Source organism: Morus notabilis, unplaced genomic scaffold (assembly GCF_000414095.1).
Source record: "Morus notabilis unplaced genomic scaffold, ASM41409v2 Scaffold155, whole genome shotgun sequence".
NCBI lineage: Eukaryota > Viridiplantae > Streptophyta > Magnoliopsida > Rosales > Moraceae > Morus > Morus notabilis.
The window spans coordinates 111,892-136,989 of NW_010361021.1; the positions used below are offsets into that span (position 1 = coordinate 111,892).

General features: G+C 36.8%; 3 protein-coding genes and 1 pseudogene across 3 annotated transcripts; 2 read left to right on the plus strand and 2 right to left on the minus strand.

The window, feature by feature from the left end:
• Nucleotides 1-21: 21 nt before the first annotated feature.
• On the plus strand, nucleotides 22-3,847 carry LOC112091576 (annotated as a pseudogene).
• Nucleotides 3,848-9,042: 5,195 nt separating this feature from the next.
• LOC21403931 (pentatricopeptide repeat-containing protein At1g59720, chloroplastic/mitochondrial) lies at nucleotides 9,043-11,188 on the minus strand. Its single transcript, XM_010098016.2, has one exon. The coding sequence runs from the start codon at nucleotides 11,040-11,042 to the stop codon at nucleotides 9,207-9,209; it is 1,836 nt and encodes a 611-aa protein (XP_010096318.1). The 5' UTR covers nucleotides 11,043-11,188; the 3' UTR covers nucleotides 9,043-9,206.
• A 3,256-nt stretch (nucleotides 11,189-14,444) lies between these two features.
• Nucleotides 14,445-16,482, plus strand: LOC21403932 (dnaJ homolog subfamily B member 1). Its single transcript, XM_010098017.2, has 2 exons — nucleotides 14,445-15,164; nucleotides 15,734-16,482. The coding sequence occupies exons 1-2, from the start codon at nucleotides 14,719-14,721 to the stop codon at nucleotides 16,179-16,181; spliced, it is 894 nt and encodes a 297-aa protein (XP_010096319.1). The 5' UTR covers nucleotides 14,445-14,718; the 3' UTR covers nucleotides 16,182-16,482.
• Nucleotides 16,483-19,010: 2,528 nt separating this feature from the next.
• Nucleotides 19,011-20,332, minus strand: LOC21403933 (thioredoxin H2). The gene is made up of 3 exons (XM_024165604.1): nucleotides 20,024-20,332; nucleotides 19,620-19,742; nucleotides 19,011-19,464 (listed from the first exon to the last, which is right to left on the minus strand). The coding sequence occupies exons 1-3, from the start codon at nucleotides 20,219-20,221 to the stop codon at nucleotides 19,318-19,320; spliced, it is 468 nt and encodes a 155-aa protein (XP_024021372.1). The 5' UTR covers nucleotides 20,222-20,332; the 3' UTR covers nucleotides 19,011-19,317.
• Between the last annotated feature and the right edge of the window lie 4,766 nt (nucleotides 20,333-25,098).

Sequence of the window (25,098 nt, forward strand, 5' to 3'; positions counted from 1 at the left end):
TCTAATTTGAGGGGACAAAACATGGCTCAAACTTCCAACTCTGAAGGACAAAATATCAAGGAAGTTAACGTCATCACTACTCGAAGTGGTAAGAATTCAGGCACGCCATCAACAAGTACTACCACTTTGAGTAATGAAGAATCGGCTCAGGAGAAAGAAGAGCCAACAAAAATTCCGGTAAAGGTGTCCTTCCCCCAGGCTCTCCAACCTGCTGGAAAAGTGCCGGAAAACCGAAGTGAGATCCTGGAGCACTTGACACAATTGAAGATCAATCTTCCTTTACTACATGTGATCAAGCAAGTGCCGGCCTATGCCAAGGTTATAAAGGATTTGTGCACTATAAAGAGAAAACACCATGTCAAGAAGACTGCATTCTTGACGGAACAAGTGAGTGCGGTGATTGAGCAGAAGACACCGCTGAAGTACAAAGATCCTGGCTGTCCCACCATTTCCTGCACCATTGGGACACGCGAATTCGGCCAAGCATTGTTAGACCTAGGATCGAGTGTTAACCTCATGCCTTATTCAGTCTACTCGCAATTAGGTCTTGGCGATATTAAGCCCACATCTGTGGTTCTACAACTGGCCGATCGATCTATTAAAAAACCACGAGGAATAGTGGAAGATGTGTTATTGCAAGTTGATAAGTTCTACTATCCTGTGGATTTTGTTGTTTTGGACACTCAGTCAGTGGTTGATGTGGAGTCAAAAATCCCGATCATCCTTGGAAGACCATTCCTCGCGACAGCAAATGCTCTAATTAATTGTAGAAATGGTCTAATGAAGATCTCTTTTGGGAATATGACTCTCGAGGTAAATGTTTTCAACATTGTAAAACAACCACAAAGTGATGACGAGTGTCACCAAACATTCCTGATCGACACACTTATCGAGGAGGAGGTTTTGCTACAAAACAACTCTGAAGATCTTGAAAATCTCCTCCAAAATTCTGAATCTGAAAGTTCCGATCCTTGTGAGTTGGCTAACATTTCTGCCATTTTCAACAACTCACAGGACAGAGGAATTAAGTTTAAACAACGTTGTTTCGAGGAACTCCCGCAAGGGAGAGAGAAACCAAAGCCTTCCATCGAAGAGACCCCTACAGTGAAACTTGCTCAACTACCTGAAGGATTGAAACATGCATTTTTGGGAGTCGGCGATACCTTTCTTGTTATCATCTATTCCAAACTCGATGCATCACAAGAGCGGCGGTTGATCAACATACTGCAAAAGCATAGATCTGTATTGGGTTGGACGATTGCTGACATTAAAGGGATCAGTCCTTTGATTTGCTCCCATCATATTCATTTGGAAGAAGGAGCTAACCCGCGAAGAGATCCTTAAAGAAGATTGAATCCAACAATGAAAGAAGTGGTGAAGAATGAGGTTCTCAAGCTATTAGATGCTGGCATCATTTATCCTGTTGCTGATAGCAAGTGGGTTAGTTCGACCCAGGTAGTGCCAAAGAAATCGGGGGTCACTGTGGTGGAAAATGAGAAAGGGGCTCTAGTTCCGACAAAGGTCGTGACTGGTTGGCGCATGTGTATTGACTATCGCAAGCTTAACGCCGCCATTCGCAAAGACCATTTTCCACTTTTATTCATCGATCAAATCCTAGAACGAGTAGCAGGCCATCCTTTCTATTGCTTTCTCGATGGCTATTCAGGATATTATCAGATAGAGATAGCATTAGAATATCAGGATAAGATAACATTCACATGTCCTTTTGGTACTTATGCCTTTTGGCGAATGCCATTTGGATTGTGTAATGCACCTGCCACATTTTAGAGGTGTATGATGAGCATTTTCAGCGACATGATCGAAAAATGCATGGAAGTATTCATGGATGATTTGACAGTCTTCGGAGATTCATTCGACACATGCCTTCTCAACTTAGAAGCCGTTCTACAAAGATGTGAAGAGAAGGGTCTTGTGCTCAATTGGGAGAAGTGTCATTTCATGGTATCATCCGGCATAGTTCTTGGGCACATTATTTCTGAAAGAGGAATCGAGGTCGACCGCTCTAAGGTTGAACTCATTTCCAACCTGCCCACCCCCAAGACCGTTAAAGATGTCCGATCTTTTCTGGGGCACGCCGGAGTCTACAGGAGGTTCAGTCAGAAGTTTTCATCTATAGCGAGACCGCTATGCAACCTCCTAGCAAAAGATGTTGTGTTCAACTGGACACAAGAGTGTGAGGATGCATTCCGAACACTCATCGTAAAACTGACTTCTGCCCCTATTATGCAGTCACCAGATTGGAGCTTACCTTTCGAGATCATATGTGATGCAAGTAACTACGCTGTGGGGGCCGTTCTTGGTCAACGGAGGGAGGGGAAGCCTTTCATTGTCTACTACGCAAGCCGTACTCTGAATAATGCTCAAATGAACTACTCTACTACTGAAAAAGAGTTGCTTGCTGTAGTATTTGCTCTCGACAAGTTTCGTGCATATCTGATTGGTTCACCTATCACCATCTTCACAGATCATGCCGCCCTTAAGTACCTTCTCTCTAAAAAGGATGCTAAGGCGCGTTTAATTAGGTGGATCCTTCTCCTGCAGGAATTTGACTTGACAATCAAGGACAAGAAGGGAGTAAAAAATGTGGTGGTGGACCACTTATCTCGTCTTGAATTTAATGATTCCGTCAAAATTCCTACTATTAGAGATGACTTCCCCGATGAACATCTCTTCGCCGTCACTAAGATGCCATGGTATGCGAACATTGTTAACTACTTAGTGACGGGCGAGATTCCATCTACCTGGGGTGCACAAGACAAGAGAAAGTTCCTGGTCGACGTTCGTAACTTTTATTGGGATGACCCCTATCTTTTTAAGTACTGCCCCGACCAGATCATGAGACGATGCATCCCGGATGATGAAGTGTCTAGTGTCCTAAACTTTTGCCACAACGATGCATGTGGCGGTCATTTTTCTGTGAAGAAGACCGCCGCGAAAATCTTGCAGTGTGGTCTCTATTGGCCTACTTTATTCAAGGACACCAATGACTTTTGCCGTTCCTGTGTGCTTTGTCCCGTCGCCATATGATGCCCTTGAACCCGATTCTCGTAATAGAAATATTCGATTGCTGGGGGATAGACTTTATGGGACCATTTACACCTTCTTATGGATTCCTCTACATATTCCTCGATGTGGATTACGTGTCTAAGTGGGTAGAAGCCGTGGCGTGCCGGAACAATGATAACACTACTGTTGTAAAGTTCTTAAAGGAAAATGTGTTATCTCGATTTGGAACGCCGCGTGCCATCATCAGTGATCAAGGCACCCATTTCTGCAACCATTCTTTTGAGGCTCTGATGCGCAAGTGGTCTCTGCGCCTTCCGAACGCACTGCTTACAAAACCCAACTTGGGATGTCTCCCTACAGGCTTATCTTTGGAAAAGCCTGTCATCTACCTGTAGAGCTCGAACATAAGGCTTATTGGGCTACCAAGATCCTCAACTTCGATCTCAGCGCTGCAGGTATCAATCGGAAGCTCCAGCTTTCCGAAATCGAGGAGTTAAGGAACGATGCCTATGATAATTCCAGGATCTACAAGGCAAAAATGAAAGCGGCTCATGATAAGCAGATCCTGAGGAAGAACTTCGAGCCGAATCAGTGGGTTCATCTCTATGATTCCCATTTGCATCTCCACCCCGGTAAGTTGAGGTCACGGTGGACTGGCCCGTTCGTAGTGAAACGCGTTTTTCCCAATGGTGCTGTCGAGGTTGAAGACCCAACTGATGGGAAAAGCCTTAACGTAAATGGCCAGCGTCTGAAAAATTACTTAGAGCGGGTGAACCAGGTTAAAGAGATCATTCTCGACGACCCCGTTTACCAGTCCTGAGTAGTTTACTCATATCTCCTGTATCATATTTTTATTTTCTATTTTCTTCGTTTCTTTACATTTTTTTTATGTGTGTGTTTTTGAGGAATCATATCAGGAAGCTCAGGCTGTGCTCATAAGTGGAATGCTCATCATCCAGGTGTCTTCTTTCTCTATATTTCCATAATTTTTGACACTGAGGACACTGTCTGATTTTGGTTGGGGGTGGTGGGCATATTCATGCGTAAGAGTGATTTTTGTCATGTTGATATTTGGGTTAAAATTTTTGCGAAGTTATCTGAGTATGATTTCAAAATGATTGGCTTGAGTCGATTTTTACTGTCTTGGTTACTAAGAAATGACTTCCAAAGTTTCTTTTTGCACGTGCTAAACCTTGTGGTAAGATGGATGTTAATGCATGTCAGCTGAGAAAATTCTCGAGTTTAAGTGCTTGATTTTTGGTGAGTTAAGAGAGTTGAGTAAACGACTTTTGAACCTTCATTGACTTTTTTGAGCTGGTAAAATCACTGTTAGAACATCATTACATGGTTAGTGGTATGCTTGGTGCATATGCTTGAGGGATGGATTTTGGGTTAGATAGGAATGATCTTATGTAATAGAGCCTCATTTCTTATTTAAAAAAAAAAGAGAAAAAGAAAAAGAAAAAAAAATGAGCAAGAGCAACATTTCACAGATCATGTAGTTTGGTCGTAATCACATTTGATGTTATATAGATGTTTGTCAAAAGAATACCTTTCTACATTCACCTCATTATTGCAGGTTGTCTCTTGCCAAAAAAAAAGTAGTTTATTTTTGGCTCTTTGATCGTTTCTGTAAATTTCTGTTTGATCCGAATGAAATCACAAAAGCTGGTTTGTGGTAAGAATGGTGGAATGTTCTAGTAGTTGATTAACCTATCTTTTGATCAATGTTCGTTTGATTGTTTGTCCTAAATTTTACCTTCCTCACACTGAGCATTGATTGTTCTAATTCTAACTCTATGAGAGAAAACCTTTGCACTCAAATATTTCTGACACCTGTGAGATGAATGGAGTTGAGACTTCTACTTGGTGAATTTTTCAAAGCTGCATGTGTTATGGTCAGTGGTAAAAAGGTTATGGTTTGGAGCACACACACACGACTTTGGAGTTATGACTGAAATAATCTCGATAGTATCTTTTGACTTCTTACTGACACTTTGTTTGAAATACTCAGGTGACTAAGCTAGTTGAGACTCTGATTTTCTTCGTGACATGATTTCTGTTGCGCTTGGATTGCTAGAGACTAGCAATAAGCTGGTTGGGGGTTGTGATAAGTGCATGAAAATGCACCCTAAATATTGCTTTTGACTTACATAATATTAAAATATTTAAACTTTAATTAAATAATTCCATTATTTTATTCATAATATTTTTAATTGGAATTTTCTAGTTTTTACTTAATTATTTACAAATGAAAAGCAGTGTAAAACTCTACACAAGAAGAAGCCATGAAAGCCATGTTCAATAAGTCAAAATTAAGCCACACGAGCTAAGAGCCGCGTCAGCCCAGTGAGCCATCAAGCCGAGCCTCCGCGTGTGCCCAGCTCTCTCCCACGTTCCCCACTCCATCTCTCGCGCGTCACTAATACGCCGGCCTGCCAAGGCGCGCGTTCTTCTTTCGTGCGGTCTCCAGCGCGTCTGAATCTCCCACCGCGTGGACCCCGCGCTTGCCCACGCCAGCCTGCTCTCCCCTCTACGCATGCCACTTGTCAAAAGCGGGTCCCAGCTGTCTCCAACGCCAGCATACTTCCCCCAATCCGCCCGCGACATGTGGCGTTTTCTCCTCATTGCCAATCACGTTGTGACACGTGTCCCCTTGTGTTGAATCTGAATTTCTCTATCAAAATCAGACGAGATTACCATATTTCTTCCTCAAATCAAATATATGATTTCTCCTAATTTATGTGTAATTTTATTTTGTTTCCTTTTCTTTTTTAATTTTCTATTTTTATTGTTTGTTTCCTTATTTGACAGGCAACCTCTGAACACTATAAATAGAGGGGTTAGCCTAAGGTTTTAGGGAGCGTGGGAGAGGCAGTGGTCGGTCGTCTTGCGGTCAGTCTCATATTTTCTCTCTAGAACTTGTGAGAATGTTTTGCAAGACAGGCTAGAGTTTTCTTGGTGAGGTTAGAGATGAACTTCTGTTGAGTGACCCAATTTGGGGTTTTGATCCCTTGTGCTGTAAAGTTTAACATCTGAATAAATTAAATCTCATTTATTTTTCTATTACTTTTCAAAATATTGTGTGCCAATTGTTATATAAGTTCAGTCACGCTTTTCTTATGTAATTATGTCACGCAATGTTTTGTTATTCAAATTATTTTACAAATGGTCTTTTACTGTAATATTGTCAGATTGATATATTGTCGATTTTAGATAACTTGTAATAATAATATTTTCTGAGCCAACATAGAGATTTAATTTATTCGATTATTTTATTTTGTGAATCAAAACTTGAATTGGTGAACGAAGCATTAGGGATTCTCGACACCTTACCGTTTTCTTCATACAGATTTTCTCCTTTTTATTTTATTTGCAACAAAAATCTCAAAAACTCTCATGATTCTTTAATTCACTTTTCTCTAATGCTCTTATTCTGTTAATCATTCTTGTTATTTTGTCATCTCTCTGTGGATACGACCGCCCTTCTGTGCTACAATTGACTGCTTGTGAACATCACTCTTGGGCGTTAATCAATCACCTTTTGACATTGTTGAATTAAAAAAAAATAGTACTACAATATTCATTCCCTAGGTCTAGAAAATAGAGGTTGTTTTGTGTACTACCCTTCCCAATCATCAAGTCCAGAGTGTTGTCCTGAATCACACATGAATTTGGGAGAAAATTAACACTGCAAGTATGACTAAGAGTAAGCGCACTAATGCTCAGAAGATTGAAAGTAAACATGGGAACATATAACACATTATTCAAGCTCAAGGTGTCAGACAATTTTACAGAATCGGCGCAAGTAATGTCAGAAGTGTGACCATTCGGAAGAGTAACTGTGGTGTTTGCGATAGGTGTAGAATGAGAAAATAGGGAAAGATTGTGACACACATGATGTGTAGCACCGATATCAATAATCCAAGCATCAGATGGAATGGAAGGATGAGAGAAAGAAAGGGCGAAAGAGATATTACCACTGAGTTGGGAAACAGGGGAACCCGTTACTGGTTGAAACTCAGGCGGCGCAATGCTTTGATGTTAGAGCCGTGTGCTGAGGTACGCAAGGAGCTGTTGAACCTGATCTGAAGAGAGCCGTGGTGGCGGAAGAGAGCTGCCCAGTCGGTGAGAACTGTCCCATCGGTGACGAGAAAGCTATAGTAGCAGCTGTGGGAGAAGATTGAGGAAATCAAGTCGGTTGGAGATGATGTGTAGGGTTAGGGATGGATTGTCTCTGTTGGGCCTGTAATTTGGGCCTGGGCTTGTAACCTGGTGGGTAACCGTGGAGCCTATAACAACGATGCACATAATTCCCTGTGAGGCCACAATGCGAACAAATCGGGCGGTCTCATTTAGGCTTGTTCTGGGAAAAAAAAGCCACCGCAAAGGGAGCCGCTGGAGTGGGTAGGATGTGTGGAGCAGAAGAGGCGCTGAAAGCCAATGAATAAGCTGGGACAGAAGACACTGGTCCGATCAATCGTTGTCGTTCCTCTTGAACAACTAGATTGAACACTTTCGAAACAAAGGGCAATGGATCAAGCATCAAGATCTGGCCTCGCGTGCCAGTATAAGAGTCATTAAGGCCCATCAAGAACTGCATCACATACTCTTGTTGTTGATAATCCATCCACGCCTTCATACCGCCACATTGACAAACGGGAACTGGCTGAAAATTCTTGAGCTCATCCCAAAGGATTTTCAACTGAGTATAGTAAGTGTTGACGTCAATGGAACCTTGAGACAGGCCGTGCAGCTGTTGCTTGATCTGAAAAATCCTAGGCGCGTTGCTCTGATGAAACTGATCATGTAGATCTGACCAAACGGCATGAGCACTATCAAGATAGAAGGGACTATCAGCGATCTCCTTGGAAACAACGTTGAGCAGCCAAGATGTAACCATACTGTTACATCTAGACCAGACACTTGCAGAAGGATCCTCTGCGTGAGGCTGCAAAAGGGTACCGTCAACAAATCGAAGCTTATTTTTGGCATTAAGGGCCATAAGCATAGCTCGGCTCCAAGTGTTATAGTTGGGACCGGTGAGAATATGAGAAACAAGAGCCAAACCGGGATGATCGCCATTATGAAGGAAAAGTGGACTATGGATATTATCCATGGAAGAAGGGTCAAAGCAGACGCAATAGTAGAAGAAGAAGTAGGGGTTAGTGCCTGAAAACAGTTGGCATTATTGTTGGGATTTTGACCTCCACGGGCCATGGCTCAGAAATGAAGAAGAAGCAGAAGAAGCAGCGAAAAAAATATCGTTCTGATACCATATTACAAAAAGGAGAGAATAGGAAGAAAATGATTCATTCTCATATTCATTGATTAAAGCAACCAGAGGTACAGAGCTTATATAGCCTGGGAAGGCTTTACATCATGCACAAGGTCACGCATAAGGAGCTGTACAGCTCAGCAAGGGAATAACCAACAATTTGTTATAACAGAATGAAAAAGGAATAAACGAGAAAAGAATAGGAAAATAGGCTAAAATACTAAAACACTGCAATTTACATAAATATATTCAGATATTATCTGCAGCTAAAGGTCTGAAAAGTAATAAATGACTTCCCATATGAATGCTTCTTATGTCTAATGGAAAAAAAAGACAGATAAATTACTAAACTCGATTAAGAGTTTGTTCTTTTAGATTATTTAAATTATGATTTGAGTTGTGTAAGTGAGAGAATAATACTGTAATAAAAAAGTTAAATTTAAATTTTTATAAAAAAAAAACACTGTAACTATACCCTAAGCTTTTATTCCCAACGCTCCTAGTTAGTTTTTTCAGTTGGCTATAAGAAAATAATTAACGAGTTATCAAGTACCAAATAAAAAATCGGCTCATGGGGCGGAAGAAGGCGGATGAGGAACAATTTATATATAATAACAACTTGAAATATGTGTTCATGTATTAGAACTATTTGTGATTTATTTAAGTTCATTTGGTAATTGTTATATTTATCTCATTATTTGGGTTTATTACGCTATAAATAGAGCAAATGACTGTATTTCACTTTGGACCTTGATGATTCCGTCATTTCTTCCCCACTGTTATAAACAAACAACTCAAAGCTAAGTACAGTTAAGGATGAAAAAACAAAGCCGAATACAATTTTTTATCCATAATTACGCGTACGTTGAATGGGCACTTTGATCTGTAAAATGGCAAAGAATCACCAGTATTCCATGCAGGAGCAAGTGCCATGTTTGAAATGATGGAATCTTGTGCGATCTCTCATGACAATCTCCACACTGAATGCAGTGGAGATCAATTTGAATACCTCATGGCAGTCATTGCATACTCTAAGGTTCTTAAAAATACGTATTGGCGTGCCCGATTTCATGCTTAAAAGCCCAAAAGCAAGGGCAATTCTCTCGCTGTGCAAGCCAAGAGAGTGTTGCTTTGTATCGCCCTGCTCATCAACCAGAGGCGCCTGTGAATAGTCAGGTGAATACCCCATCAACTTAAGTCTGTCTTTAATCACATTCAGGAACTGATATATCCCTCTACTTCGAGGATGAGAAGTGTCCCCAGCAAAAAATTCATGAGTAATTCCTTCCACCTCTATTATACTACACCCCGGTTCTTTCGTTACGCCATCATCTTCCATCAATTTCCTCACCAACCCAACATCGTCCCATCGAGAAGCTGAAGCATAGACTCTTGACATAAGGACATAAACACCGCTAGAAGCACCGTCTCCTTCAGACTCAAGAACCTGTCTAGCTACTTCTTCACTTAGCTCAACGCTCGCATCTTGCTTGCTACAAGCATCAAGTATACTCCTCCAGATTACAGCATCGGGTTTCATTGGCATATTAGTCACGAAATTCAGAGCTTTGTTGATGAAGCCAGCACGAGCCAGGAGATCAACTAGGCAACCGTAATGCTCTAACCGTGGTTCAATCTTGTACTTCTTTATCATCTTCTCGAAATAGTTAAGGCCTTCACTAACCATGCCTCTATGATTACACGCACTTAAAACACCGACAAACGTGATGGAGTTTGGTGCGCAACTCTCCGTCCTCACCAAGCAAGAAAAACATTCCAATGCTGCCTCAGCCAGTCCATGCATAGCAAATCCGAGAATCATTGAATTCCACATAGTTATATCGCGCTTGGGCATTCTTTCAAAGACCTGCCGAGCAAGTTCCAAGCACCCACATTTGCAATACATATCCATCAAAGAAGAGCAAACCAAAACATCACTAGCTACAGCCGTGTCAAGCATCCTCAAAATATAAGCATGAGCCCACATCCCTAAAGCCAACCCACCAAGTCCAGCGCAGGCGTTTATGATGCTTTGCAACGTATATCCATCAGGCTTAAACACGTTCTGCATCTCACTAAACAATTTCAGCGCCGTCTCGAACTCGCCAAACTGAACAAATGCATCAATCATAGCGTTCCACGAGACGAGAGATCTCTCAGGCATTTTGTCGAACACCTTCTGCGCTAAGTCCAAATGCCCACACGAAGCATAGAAATGAATCAAACTGTTGCATATATAAACATCGGAACAAAACCCAAGTTTCAAAACATGGGCATGTGTCTGTTCCCCTTCGGAGAGGTCAAACAAGTACGCACAAGCTCTAAGAACAAACGGGAAAGTGTATTTATCGGGCAAAACAATCCCTTCCTCTAACATTCTACAGTAAAGCACGATGGCCTGCTCTTTTCGGTCGTCGCTTCGCGCGCATGCTCTGATGAGAGTGTTCCACATGAACGAGTTTGGGGTCTCGATCTGATCAAAGACGCGAAAAGCGTAGTCCGCGTCGGCCAAGGACGAGAAATGGAGGATTCGACTGTAGAGGAAAAGGGTGTGGGGATTGTTTGTGTTGGACGTTGTGCGCAGAGTTTGAGCGTGTATCTGCTTGAGCTGAGACATGTCTTTACATTCGTTCAGGAATCGGAGAAGACGGGCTTGGTGGGCAGTTGAGACCCCACCGTTGTTGTCGATGGTGATTAGGGAAGGTGGTGATTGGCCTTGTGTGATTGCCAGAACCATTGCCGCGCTGTGATTGTGAAAACCAGGGACGTGGATATAAAAATGAGAGTCCTACTATCCGGCTGAGGATAACTGCAGCTCCGCATGGCTTCGCATGGTTGCTGTTATCTTTTTATTTAATTTAATTTATTTATTTTTTTTTTTTGTATTAGACTAGCCAAAAAAAAAAATGCGCAAACTGAAAACAACAGTTCTATAAATCACTAAAAAAAACGATAAAAGAAATAAAGATAAAAAGTGAAAAAAAAAATCTGAAAAAAATACAGGAAAAAAAAGAGTGGGAGTTGTGCCACGCGATAGAGTTGTGCGGAGTCATAGTTCTGCGATGCCGACTATCATTTTTAATACAAAGCCTTGTGGGCTCTTTTAATCTTTGGGTTAAAAAAAATAAAAATATAAACCTTTTGGTATTTTAATTTGTGAAATGATCAAATTATTCTTAGTAGGAGTTTGCATATGACATCTGTCCTTGTTTCCAAGCAGCTATATAATCATTTTCTAAAGATAATTTGGTTATTTCAGAAGTGAAAATCAAGTTTTGTATCAAAAAATGTATAGATTTGAATGTATATTTTTAATGAGAGTAAAAACTGACATATACTTTCTGAATAAATAACATGGTATAAAAAAATAAATAACCCATATAATTTTAAGAAAAATGGTATTTTGGTCAAATTAAATAAAATAATTTTGTTTTTTAATATAATTTTAAAGTCTCTTTTGTCTTTCCATTCTATTCCTATTACCATTATCAATCCATGAGCATTACAGTAATGCAATTCAACACAACTTTAGCGTATTACGTGTATAAAATCAAGTTCACTCTTATCCATCTAATAAATGTGTTGGGTTTTCTCCATTTAGTAATTGGGTTTTCTCCATTTAGTAATCGAATTTTATGTTTCGTGTCATGTTTATTTTCTAACTTGCCACTAGGTCTAGTCCGTATTGACACCATGTCTTAGTTATATGTAACTCCTACATTGATATATGTTGTTGTACAATTTATGTTGCTAGTTATATTTTCATAAATCTTTTCAATTTGATTAAATAATCTTTACAATGTGCATTTTATACGGTAAAAATATTTTGGAGAACCTCCAACTTATTAATATGAAATATTCAAGCTTCTATCACGCACTAAGTTGTTTTTTGATATTATGTTGCGGGATGCAGAAAAAATCATATAACAAATTCTATTACAAAATGTGTTACTTATTTTAAAATTCAGTGAGATCATAAATTAGATACGCTAATTTAGAGATAGAGTATGAAATTATCACCCAACTACGTCTGCGTTAGTTTGGTCATCCTTAACATTTATCACATTACAGTAAACTATGTAGCGCTCTTCTTTCTTTCTTTCTTGTTTTTTTTTTTTTTTGGAACTATGTAGCATTGTTCTAATTGTTAACGGCACAAGAATCTAAAAGAGTCTGTTTAATTCGTTAATTCGAATTTAGATCTGATTTTATATAAAAAATTTTTACTGTAATAAAAAATTAAATGTAATTAATTTTATAAATTTCTTATTATAAAAAAATTTAAAATTTAAATTTATATGGTAAAATGAACTGGCCTAAAAATATCTGAAAGGTACAGAAATTCTGACCCTTGTTCATTCCGTTGCATTGTACCGTAAAGACACCAAACAAAACAAAATTTGTGCCTCGAGACATTCGAAAATCAGACAAAATAATGTCGGTTTGAACTTTATTTAGGTACGGTTTATTCATGTAATTTTCACGTGACAAAAATTTATTACACTGGACTAGGCCCGGAAGGGCCCATGACTGCAGAGGCCTGTTATAGATCCGCTAATAGGGTCGGGTTGGGCCCATGCCCGTCACACAGCAAGTAGCTTTCGGATAAAACATTACAATTGACAATAAAAAAAGTTAACACGTCTCGGTCTGACGTAAATTTTCCTAGGCCAGCACTATAGAGCTGGACCAAATAATTGAGGTGTGGAAAACGACAGCGAATGGGAAAGAAGATTTTATAAACAAAGAAAGGCAAAGGAAGGAAGGAAAAAAAAAAAACGGTGTCGTATTTTATTTTCTTATTGCAACGACCGACCAGATTCCATATTTTAATTTAATTTTATATATAACTGTATTTCGAAACTGTTGCACAAAGCAAGATACTACTTTACAGTCACTACTTGGCTGCACGTTCTCATATTTTAATATCATGAGAAAATGAGTGTCGGTAACCTCACAGCTCCGTCACCAAATATTCAGTGAACATTACAAAAAATCCTTAACCACAGAGCCCGTCTTATTCTAATTTTTTTTGAGGCGTTTAAAACTCATTTTAAAATAATTTTATTTTTTATATATAAATAAAAATAAAAATGTTTTAAATTTTAGATACAAATTATTTTTGAAAATATATTTAGTAGTTTTATCAAAATATTATTTTCAGTGTAAAAAATTCATTAATGTTTCTTTATCTCTCATTTTTTATTTATCTCTAATTTTAAACTAAACTAAAAAATCATTTTTATTTCTGTTTTTTATCTTTATTGCGCCAAACGCCGTTTTAAAAACGATTTTATCTTTTTTCTCAAAAATGTGAAAAACAAAAACATGATTAATTTCAAACACGGGCTTTAAGTCAAAAAACTTAAAAATAAAGAAGAAAGAATGTAATTCAAATCTCAATATTTATTTTTATCTATAAGGAGAAATCTAGAAACGAAACGGAAATATCGTTCTAAACGACAACTTGAGAAGCCCGTATTTTATTTTAATAACAAGAACAAAGTAACATGAAACTTTCCAACGCTTTATACTCTCTCTAGCAATTTTTCTTTTTCGGTTAAATGTCAAGAGGAAAATACAAGAGTTATGACAAATTTCATTAAGCTTCTTGTTTCTAGCCACCGACTTTCGCAAACAAAGAATTAAAAAAATGAAAGGGCAAGAGTGAAACTTTTGATGTATATAATTTAAGTGAGTTGATAAGCGTATATTTTTTAGATTAAAAGATATTATGAGGATTCAATTTTGACAACCAAACACTTCAAACGTGTCAACAATTATTAATAAGAAAAGTAATTCAAAGTTAAAACATTGCATTTGTGATTGTACAATTTCCTTTTCAATAGTTTTAATTTCCCTTTTAGAGAAGTACTTATACTTGTAAAAATTGTATCAATAAAATTTTGCTAAGTTATTGACACAAATTTCTTACTCTCTCTAATCTCTTTTAATGTATAAAATTCCCTTTTTGTCACAAGAAAACATATCATATTTATTTAGTGTAGTATAAAGTCGACAAACGCGTAAAAAATGTCCAAAATTTTCTATTGGACATTGGGACCACCTTGCGGACTAGCTGTCACCGTAGCTTTATCCACAACAGTTGAGAAATACCCGAAATAAACGCGCAGAGGAGCTTGGAAAAGTTTGAATAATGGCGGAGACGTTCGAGTGAGTGTAGCTCTGCGTATTCTTTGGGAGAAAGACGGAGAGAGAGAGAGAGAGAAAGAAAAGAGAGAAAGTCTTGGTCTTCAGTCCTTAGTTTTACTCCTTCCATTTGCTTCCCAAACCGCCCCACTCGCCGGAGCAATCGGGTTCTCTCTCCTCAATCCCAAATTCACCACAAAAACACGACAGAGAAAGAGAAATTCAGAGAATAGAAGGTTCTAGAAGGTTCTGGAAGGGGAGAGATGGGGGTGGATTACTACGAGGTGTTGAAGGTGAAGCGCGACGCGACGGAGGAGGAGCTGAAGAAGGCGTACCGGAGGTTGGCGATGAAGTACCACCCGGACAAGAACCCGGTCAACGAGAAGGAGGCTGAGGCCCGCTTCAAGCTCGTCTCCGAGGCCTACGACGTCCTCTCCGATCCCAACCGCCGCCAGATCTACGACCTCTACGGCGACGGGGCTCTCAAGTTCGTCGAATTTCCCCCTTCTCCCTCCAGCTCCGACGCCGACGACGTTTTCGCCGAATTCTTCGGCGGAAGAGGACGGGCAAACGGTAATGGAGAGTTTCGGCGACAGAAGAGCCGGAAGGCTCCGGCGATTGAGGAGAAGTTGGGTTGTAGCTTGGAGGAGCTTTACAAAGGGACCAGAAAGAAAATGACAGTTTCCAGAAAAGTTCTTGATGATTTCGGGTACTTATTTTCATACATATTTCGTTGAGTGATTTGATTTACATTTTTTTCTTTTAATACTCTGTTTCGAATTTTATACGTAGGGAATTAGATTTCGGATATTTGTTTTTATACATGCATACATAAATACATATATACACACATATATATATATATATTTTTTTTTTTTTTTTCTGGAAGTTGGTGTGATTATGGATGAGAAGATGGATTTTGTTGAATGATTTCATTGATAGATTAATTCTTAAAGCCTGAATTGCTGGAGAACTTTTGTTTCTTTTATTTGTTCTTATTTGTTCTAGGCTATCATGGGACTGTTTCGGATTTTATACATAGGAAATTAGATTTTAATAAAATGTGGATCCTTTTGTGAACTACATAAGACTGCCCAGGTAACATGTCATTTATTGTTGATTTGGATCTTGGATGACATTAAAGCTACAATCTTTAATCAATAAAATAGTCCTTTTTTGTCGCAATTTGATTTTATTGATTACCCTTTTGCCAAATTTATCTTTGAACACGTTATTTTAGTCTCGTTATTGTATTTTCAATAATTGATCCTATTACAGTAAGCCAAAGACTGTTGATGAAGTGTTGAAGATAAGCATCAAACCCGGTTGGAAAAAGGGAACTAAAATAACATTCCCAGAGAAAGGTGATGAAGAGCCAGGAGTAACCCCAGCAGATCTTATATTTGTGATCGAAGAGAAACCTCATCCTGTTTTTCGAAGAGATGGGAATAATCTTGTGGTGAAACAGAAGATTTCTTTGCTTGATGCTCTTACAGGGAAAACCTTAAATCTGACAACCTTGGATGGGAGAATTCTCACCATTCCAATCACAGATGTCGTTAAGCCTGGTCATGAGGTTGTTATCCAAAATGAAGGAATGCCCATCTCTAAAGATCCCACCAAGAAGGGAAATCTCACAATCAAGTTTGATGTCGTTTTTCCCTCCAGGCTCAATGCAGAACAGAAATCTGATTTGAGAAGGGTCCTGGGTAGAGCTGAAAGCTAGTTGCAGAGTTTTATGAGTTTGAACACTAATTGATAGTTTATAATATCAATAAAATGTTGCAAGTGTATATATTTAAGTTATAACGTTTCTGATGTTTAAGAGGAAGATTGTGCATAGTAGGAGAATTTGAAGAAGTGGGTTAATGGGGATTTAGCTGCCAGATGATAATTTGGCCTTTAATGTATTTAAGGCTTTGTAACTTTTTCTAAGTGGTGAAGTAATTATTAATTAGCACCAGTTCTGTGTTCCAGAATTGCTGGAAAAAAACCATTTTGTATTCTGTATTTTGACTTTTGAGAATCATGAAATTCAGTACATGGTTGTTTTTTTATTTTTTATTTTGTTAATAAATTCAGTACATGGTTATAAAGGCATCTTTTATCTCACCGATTTGAGTTTTCAATTTTAATTTTATTAGAGTTAAAAGTTCTCAAAAAAATCATATTTAACTTTTTTGCTATAATTAAAAACTCTCATATAAAATCACATCTCAACTTGAATTAAAAACTTAAATCAGGGAATCTGAAAAATGTTAATACGAATTTGTATTATTCTATTTCTGAAATTGGGAATCTGGGATTGGGCTACCTACTCTTGGGTCAAGTCTAAAGTTGATTGGTGGCTTGATCTGGATTGCACAAGTTGGCTTGTAGCTGTAGCCAATTCTTATCTTTCCTTTCCTGGTATCGCAAAAATATTGAGCCAACCAAGGAAGCATAGTATTCTACTATTTAAATTTAGCAAAGATCGTATTCCTTTTTTATTGCTTGAGTGCCTACTTGGAACAATATTTCTTTAAAGACACTGATCGGCGTTTTGACATCATACTTGCAAACACTAACAACCATACATATAAATGTAAGGGAATGTATTCAATCCCGCAGTCTTATTAGTCTGACAGTTGTAACATTTTTTTTGGTCTATATAATATTATTAGGGAGCGTTTAATATGCGGTAATCAACTGTAATCATATTTCTGAAAAGTGATATTGTTAGGGAGCGTTTAATATGCGGTAATCAACTGTAATCATATTTCTGAAAAGTGATAGTAAGTAATATAATTTATAAGAAATATATATTATCATGTTTGATTGCACGAAGGAATCTTTTCTCAGATTCCTAAGAATGTTTAACACTGTGTTTGATTGTGTACGGTAATATAATGTATTTTTACTTTTAATAAAAAAAATCAGTATTTTAAATTTAATTGGACCTTATTAATCTAGAGAATTATCATTTTAATAATATATTTTAAGGAAAATCTTAACCTAATAGAGAGTATATACAAAATTTAAAAATGAATTTTAAAAAAGAATTAAAAATAGAAAATAAATAAATTGATAAATAAAGAATTTCTTAAATTTTAAAACAAAAAAATTTTAAAATGAAAAAAAATGCTATCTTTCTCTCTCTATCGTTTCTCTCCATTCTTCCTCTTCGCACTCTTCCCCCCGCCACATCCCGCCGCTGTGAACGTCAGCCTAGCCCGAGCCAGCCGAGTGTCGGAGTATCTTACCCAGACGGTGGCGGCCTTAGCGCCATCTAGATCGTTGTCGGAGAAGTAGAGGGCGGCACTGAGCAACTGGGTGGAGCAGATCGGGGACTCGGTGGAGGAGCTAAAGAAGACGTTGAGATTGATTGAGGCTTGAAATAGAGGAGGGGAGTGCGACGGCGGAGGAGCTTGCGACGGTGGGGGAGTGCATGAGATTGATTAAAACTTGAAATAGAGGAGGAGAGTGCGACAATGGGGGAGCTTGCACGACGACGGGAGGCGGCAAACGGCGGTAGATGGCGGCAGACGGCCGAGGATAGGGAACGGATCTGCAAGGTCAAGGTTGCGGAAGTGGCGACAGTGATAGTGGAGCTATGTTGGTGAGATTGTTGTGGTTTTGAGATTTCAGAGAATGTGAATAACACCCTCTTGGGTGTTATTCAGATTACCCCAAAATAGAGTAAATTCTCAAGAATTTAAAAATTATAATTCTTGTACCAAACATAAAAATCTTTAAGATTCTCATGTCCACCCTCAAGATTACTGTATACCAAACTCTTCCTTAGTGCGTTCGTGTAACACTTATTTTATCTAAGTGTAACACTCCATAAAAATATAATCTAATATCATGTTCAGACTTAAAACCATGCCTATATATAATATCATAGGGGTATTTGTAAAGATGTTATTTGTAAAGATGTTATGTACATTTTTATGTCCCGTTCATTTCACCGATTTGAGTTTAAAATTTGAGTTTTGCTACAGTAAAAAACTCTCAGAAACAGTCACATTTAACTTTTTTGCTATAGTAAAAGGCTCTCACATAAAATTACATCTCAATTTAAATTAAAAACTCAAATCACGAATTAAACAGACCCTTAGTTGATTCCGACAGTACGGAAAATATACCTCTAGGCACAATAATTACATATACGGTACAATTTATGAAAAAATCTGGTTGTGGATTTTCAAAATATATAGAAATTAAAATTGGGTCATTATTGGGTACACGTAATGTTGATATAAGGAATAACTTTTCTACTTTTGCATGTAAAACGTTTTTCTTTTTAAATCCTTCAAGATAAGAAACCAAATTACATGTTTAGTTTGTTGACTCGAGTTTTTAATTTAAGTTAAAATGTTACTTTATATGAAAACTTTTTATTATAGTAAAAAAATTAAATGTGACTGTTTCTAAGAGCTTTTTACTGTAACAAAACTCGAATTGGTGAAATGAACAAGATCTATGAGAATCCATACCCAACTTGGTTAATTAAGTAAAGCAATCCCATATTAATCCCACTACAAACCAACCATTAATAACGCAAATCCTCTTTCATCTGCTCACTCAAATTTGCTTTATTAATTATAATATGGTAAGCAAGAGAGATACATTTTCTCTTGATGATTACATGCATTTATAAGTAACATTAAAAGAGTGGTAACTAATTAAGCACGCTAGCATAGAGTATAGAATAAATAACCAAAAAAAAAAAAAAGTTGGTGCCACCATATTAGTAGTTAGCTTTATTCCAATTCTCTTAAATCTTCTGCCTTGTTTGAAACGACAAGATCGTGTATTTGAGAGACTTGTTGATCAGATCACCATCATCATCAAGTTCTTCACGAAATCGATGTATATGATCAAGTCAACAAATTTGACTTTCTGTGCTTCTCAATCTTCTTCTGCAAGTCCTCTTTCCTTGCTCCCACCACCTTATCAACCTGGTCTCCATTCTTCATAAATAAAAACGTAGGCATTGCTTGAACCCCATATTCCGAAGCCACATCCTGTTTTCATATCATGTTTAACATGTTGTAATCATATATAATCGTATTGATCATTATAATTACATCTATATATATATATATATAAACAAAACTAAAAAAACAAAAAAACAAAAACAAGAAAAGAAGTATATAGTGAGTAAATTATGAACACATACCGGGAGTTCATCAACATCAATCTCAACAAAATCAACGTCAGTGTATTTCTCTGAACACTCTTTGAGGGTCGGCTTCATGGACCGGCAAGGTCCGCACCATGTCGCCGTGAAGTCGATCACCACCTTTCGGAACCAAAAGTATATGATAAGGAAAAAAAAAATTAAAATCACTAATAACCAACCAATATTGATCAAATTAAATATACGCACACTTCAGGAGACGTTTGATTCATAGATTAGAATCATGAGATTAGAACTATTTTTTATTTACGTGTATTTTTTATGAGAGAAAATACTGTAGCGAATCATGAACCATGATTCGAATCAGGGTACGAATCCCCTTACCAAACGTAAATTGATTTCCTTAAAAATTGTAGCACATGTATGTGTACTATATTAATTACCAGCTTGTTAGTATCCTTGCAGGCATTGAAATATGTCTGCCATTGGTCCTTCTTGTGGAAAACTTTGATGCGGGATTGGGATTGGGATTGGGATTGGGATTGGGATTGGGATTGGGCTTTAATAGTATTTGCTTGGCATGATGTGTTTTTATTTGCCCGGCATGATGTGTTTTGGGGGGTCTCTAAGACGGCTCCCATTTTCTTTTTTCTTCTTCTGAAAATGGAAAAGACAAATTAGCTTTGTATAAATTTAGAACTCCAGTGGAATGGTTGTGGGCTTGTTTGGCTTGAGTGATTATTTGGATGAACAAAGGAGGGGTTTATATAGATTTGAGATGGGGTAGGAAAATTTTTGAAATAATATATAAATATATATATATATTATTTGCTGATGGAATCTGATTCTGGACTTTGCCACTATAGGTGACCACTTATTACTTAAGTGGACCACTAAAACAATTACGGAAAGATTTCAAAAGCATAAAGTTTTATTCATTATTTGCTTTAACCAGACAAAGATAGCTCTTTGATTTGAGGAGAGATTTCATGATAAATGCTCGGGGCACTAATTGTTGTCTGTGAAGTTTTAATATATATACCAAATCGTACAGCATAATTTGTTGGACTATTATATAATTAGTAAACGATATTTGATTTAGACATGCTTTTATTGTTTAATTACCAATTAAATCTGTTTAGTGTTCATAAGTAATAAACAAGTTCTAGTTGGTAACTCTAGGCTGTAACATGCATTGCTTATATTTCAATTTGAAATTCAGAATTCTCTAGTTCGTTAAAATCCAGATTTTGTATTTTCATGTATATAGATTAACAGACTCCTTTGGGACCAATTAAGGAGCTGCCAATAACGGGTGAGTTTTTTTCGTTGTCCTATGAGGTTAAAGTTGTAATTTTCAACACTGATCGTGAACATTCTTTTCAACGAATTGGATGCTGATCTTTAAGAAAATGGTCAGCTCTATTAAATAAGAATGCTGGGAATCAAAACTATGAGCTGCCTGTTACTTGGTTTTGCCGGCTGCAATATTATGGGTGGAGACGGGATCCGTGGCCCCACTAGTTTTTTTTTTTTTTTCTTTTAATATAAAACCTTCTTAAATTAATAATTCTTTACATTTTTTACTTAAATATAATATTAATATTTTTATGCGTTAATATATCATGAATTAATTTAATAAATAAAAACGGTTATATATATACATGTTAATATAACCTTGATTAAAAAAAAAAAATTCCTCTACCAATAAGTCAGGGCTTCGTCTTTCCTTTTTGCTGAATTACTTGTCCCAAAAGTTTTAACTTCGCTAACATGATGCATTTCAACAGTTCACAAACCAAATCAGAGTCATATTTTTGGCCCGTTTATTTTACCGATTCGAGTTTAGAATTCGAGTTTTGCTACAGTAAAAAGCTCTCAGAAACAGTCACATCTAACTTTTTTGCTACAGTAAAAACCTCTCACATAAAGTCATATATCAACTCGAACTAAAAACTCGAATCAACGAACTAAACGGCTGTGTACTATATCATGCTTTTCCTCAACTCCGATAAATGGTTATACTTTTTTTTTTTTAATGATGAACATGATTATTATGTAATCTGACTATTTGAAACTCTGTCTTACCTAGAATTTCTTTTCATATCTTGTTACGGATCTAATATATATATTCAATAGATGGGAAAAGTACATAAAAATGTTATGCTTGATGGCTTCTGATCTTAATTACAACCGAATACATGCATGTGATTATGAGTTTGGTATTCCTTTTCCAACAAATATAGTAGATATTACGAAACCTAGCTTATATATTAATGTCTTCACAAAGTTTCAAAGTGATATTTAATCTACGTACAAAAGACTTTCTCATTTGCTCATAAATTTAGAGCAGCTTTCTAGTGATTGCATTACTGGATAAGCTAAGTCTAGTAGAATAAGTTATATATATATATATATATAAGAGAATTAAAGAAGTGGGGAAGATAAAAAAGAAGATAATTTTTCTGATGTTCCATCTTTTTTATGAATATCGGTATTTTTTGTTTATTAATTGTTAGATCTGTAATACTTTTTAATCTAATTTGACTTTTAATCAGATTTAATACATATCTGACGACTGATAAACATGAAATACCGATACTCTTAAAAAAAGATAGAATATCAGAGAAAATTCCAAAAAATAAAGAGAAAGAAAGAGAAGAAGTATTGAATGAAAGAATAAGTAAACCTCGCTTCTCTTTTTTTTTTCCCCCTTAGTAGTATAACAACACGTATGTTTTCTTACAAAAAGTGCGAGCGAAAATAGTAAGGGCCCATTTGATTCGCGCATTTAACTCAATAATTTTAATTTATTGACGAAAACTTTGTAAGGGAGCCATTAGTGAAAAATTTTTAAATTTAAATTCTTTATAAGAAAAAAAATATTGTAGTATAATTATAATTATAAATTTAAATATATTTGTCAAATGGACTCTAAAGGAATGTTACGTGACACTGTAAACACGTTTTCTGAGTGGACGCAACAATGTATTGTATGATGCGGGGGTGACAATTCGTGTCACGTGTCGTGTTCGTGTCGTATTTTGATCGTTTCTTTCTAAATTTGCAGTCAACCCGAACACGACCCGTGACACGAAATTTTTTAAAAACCGCAACACGAACACGACACGACCACTTTACGGGTTGACACGACACGAAAATGACCTGTGACACGAAATTGACCCGCGAACCTGAAATTGACACGAAAATTGTATATTTTTATTTAGTTTTTTACATATTAAAAATAACTTAAAATTCATAACACACTAAAATACAATAACATCTATTAAAATTAAGCAAATAATACTATAAGATTTTGAGTATAACTATCATGATATCATAAGTTAATAATAAAATCAAAATATGTAATGAAAAATATATGTATTTTTTAGTTTTTACAAGTTTCGTGTCATGTTCAGGTTAGGCGGGTCCAACTCGAAATTGACATGTGTTTTTCGTGTCAATTTCAAGTCAATCTAATTCTGATCCGAACCTCTTTTTTCTTAACTATAACCTGCGAACTTCGTGTCATTTTTTAATCGTGTTGTCGTGTCGTGACTTATATTATCGGTCCTATATATACGTAAGAAGAACAAAAGTTTTATATAATATATTCGTGGACCGACGTAAAGAACATAAAATTCTGTCGAACCTACGCGAGCAGTTGGTAGAAAGTTGCGTGCGAAGCTTTAAATAGTAAAAGATTATTCCCTTCACTTTACTTGTTTCTTCTATAAACGAAAAAAAAAAAAAAAAAAAAAAGGGATTGACAGGTAGATGATAAAAGGAAAAGAAAACGAGGAAGCTTGCTAATAAAGAGCGAAAAGCAAATTCAATGTTTTTTGTTTCTTTAATTTGTTTTGTGTGCGGCTAGGAATGCGTTATTAATGTGAAGTTGATTCTGTCATTCGGCAGCCCTTGGAGTGCTTTAACATGAACCTAGTTTTGGATTTCAATTTGACATTCGTCACTGAAATTATGAGTGACAATTCGTGTCACGTGTCGTGATCGTTTTTTTTTAAATTTACAGTCAATCTAAACATGACCCGTGACATGAAATTTTTTAAAAACCGCAACACGAACACGACACGACCACTTTACGGGTTGACACGATACGTCACGAAAATGGCCCGTGAACCCGAAATTGACACGAAAATTGTATACTTTTATTTAGTTTTTTACATATTAAAACTAACTTAAAATTCATAACACATTAAAATACAATAACATCTATTGAAGTTAAGCAAATAATAGTATAAGATCTTGAGTATTACTATTATGATATCACAAGTTCATAATAAAATAAAATATATATATTTTTTAGTTTTTTACGAGCTTCGTGTCGTGTTTGGGTTAAACAGGTCCAACTCGAAATTGACCCGTGTTTTTCGTGTCAATTTCAAGTTGACCCGAACCTCTTTTTTCTCAACCCTAAACCATGAAATTCGTGTTATTTTTTAGTCGTGTTATTGTGTTGTAACTCATATTACCGGCCTTATCTGAGATGATTCATGGCTATTATGTTGGATCGAATGCTTTGATCATCCTCTTTATCTTGTAGTGCTTTCAATTGCAAGGGCATCTATTCGCAAGGAAATTACCATTGGTGAGAGGAAAGGTGAAAAAGAAAAATAGAGAATTACTAAACTCACCCTTAAAAGTTGATGCATCTTAATTTTTACCCCTTACAAATCTTAACTAGTGGTATTTGTCTCCTTTAAAAAAAAAAAAAAAAAAAGACGTGGCCTAAGAGAAAACATGGCTTGTAGTCGTAGTCTGCTTATATCTCCCGATCTCCATGGCCAACCGCATTCCAAGGATTTTCTCGATTGACCAAGTAGCGTCAGGAAGTCCTTTGATTGGAAGGAAGTAACCGAGGTGTGCTCAGGTGAAATTCTTTAGTACGGTCACAGCTCAATTTGGTGGCATCAAGTCCAAGCATGGCGTGAGCATAAAAGGCAAAGTAATACGAGACAAGATGTTGGAAGAAATTTCTGCCCTCCATAAACTCAAAATGGCTTTCATTCAAACACTTTGGAAGTTGTTTTTGAGTCCAGAAAACCAAATAATTAGCTTTTAAAAACTGTGACCAAACTCAAGGCCACTTGACAAATTATTTGAGCATCTTGTCGTTTGTCTGCAAAAGTGACCTATGTTTTTTGGGCGCCACTACAATGCCCATTTGTATCAAATTGCATGGATGATTAGTCGGCATACAAGAGAAAATGCCCAATTGCACTCTTTCTTTCTTTCTTTTTTTCTTTTTTTGAGAAAATGCTTTCCGAAAATTTTCCGTGTGTTACAAAGCAACTTCTTTAGAGCAGTAAACGCATGAAACTTTTCACTACAAAATAGGGAGAAAGAAAAGGGTACTTGTGTTCTTCTTCTCAGTTAATCACTCGTCCCCTTTCTAAGAAAACAAAAGGTGCGCTTTTCTGTAAATAATCAATTGAGACTATCTAACGACATAAGGAGGACGAGATAACAATACAAGAATTAAAGGTAGGTCATTGGAGAG

Excerpts from the sequence above, each read along its gene's own strand:
- LOC21403931 (XM_010098016.2), bottom strand. The coding sequence starts at position 11,042 with ATGGTTCTGGCAATCACACAAGGCCAATCACCACCTTCCCTAATCACC.
- LOC21403933 (XM_024165604.1), bottom strand. The coding sequence starts at position 20,221 with ATGGGAGCCGTCTTAGAGACCCCCCAAAACACATCATGCCGGGCAAAT. Across the intron at positions 19,743-20,023 it reads GCAAGGATACTAACAAGCTG|GTGGTGATCGACTTCACGGC; the intron begins GTAATTAATATA and ends TGGTTCCGAAAG. Across the intron at positions 19,465-19,619 it reads TTGATGTTGATGAACTCCCG|GATGTGGCTTCGGAATATGG; the intron begins GTATGTGTTCAT and ends ATATGAAAACAG.
- LOC21403932 (XM_010098017.2), top strand. The coding sequence starts at position 14,719 with ATGGGGGTGGATTACTACGAGGTGTTGAAGGTGAAGCGCGACGCGACG. Across the intron at positions 15,165-15,733 it reads AAAGTTCTTGATGATTTCGG|TAAGCCAAAGACTGTTGATG; the intron begins GTACTTATTTTC and ends ATCCTATTACAG.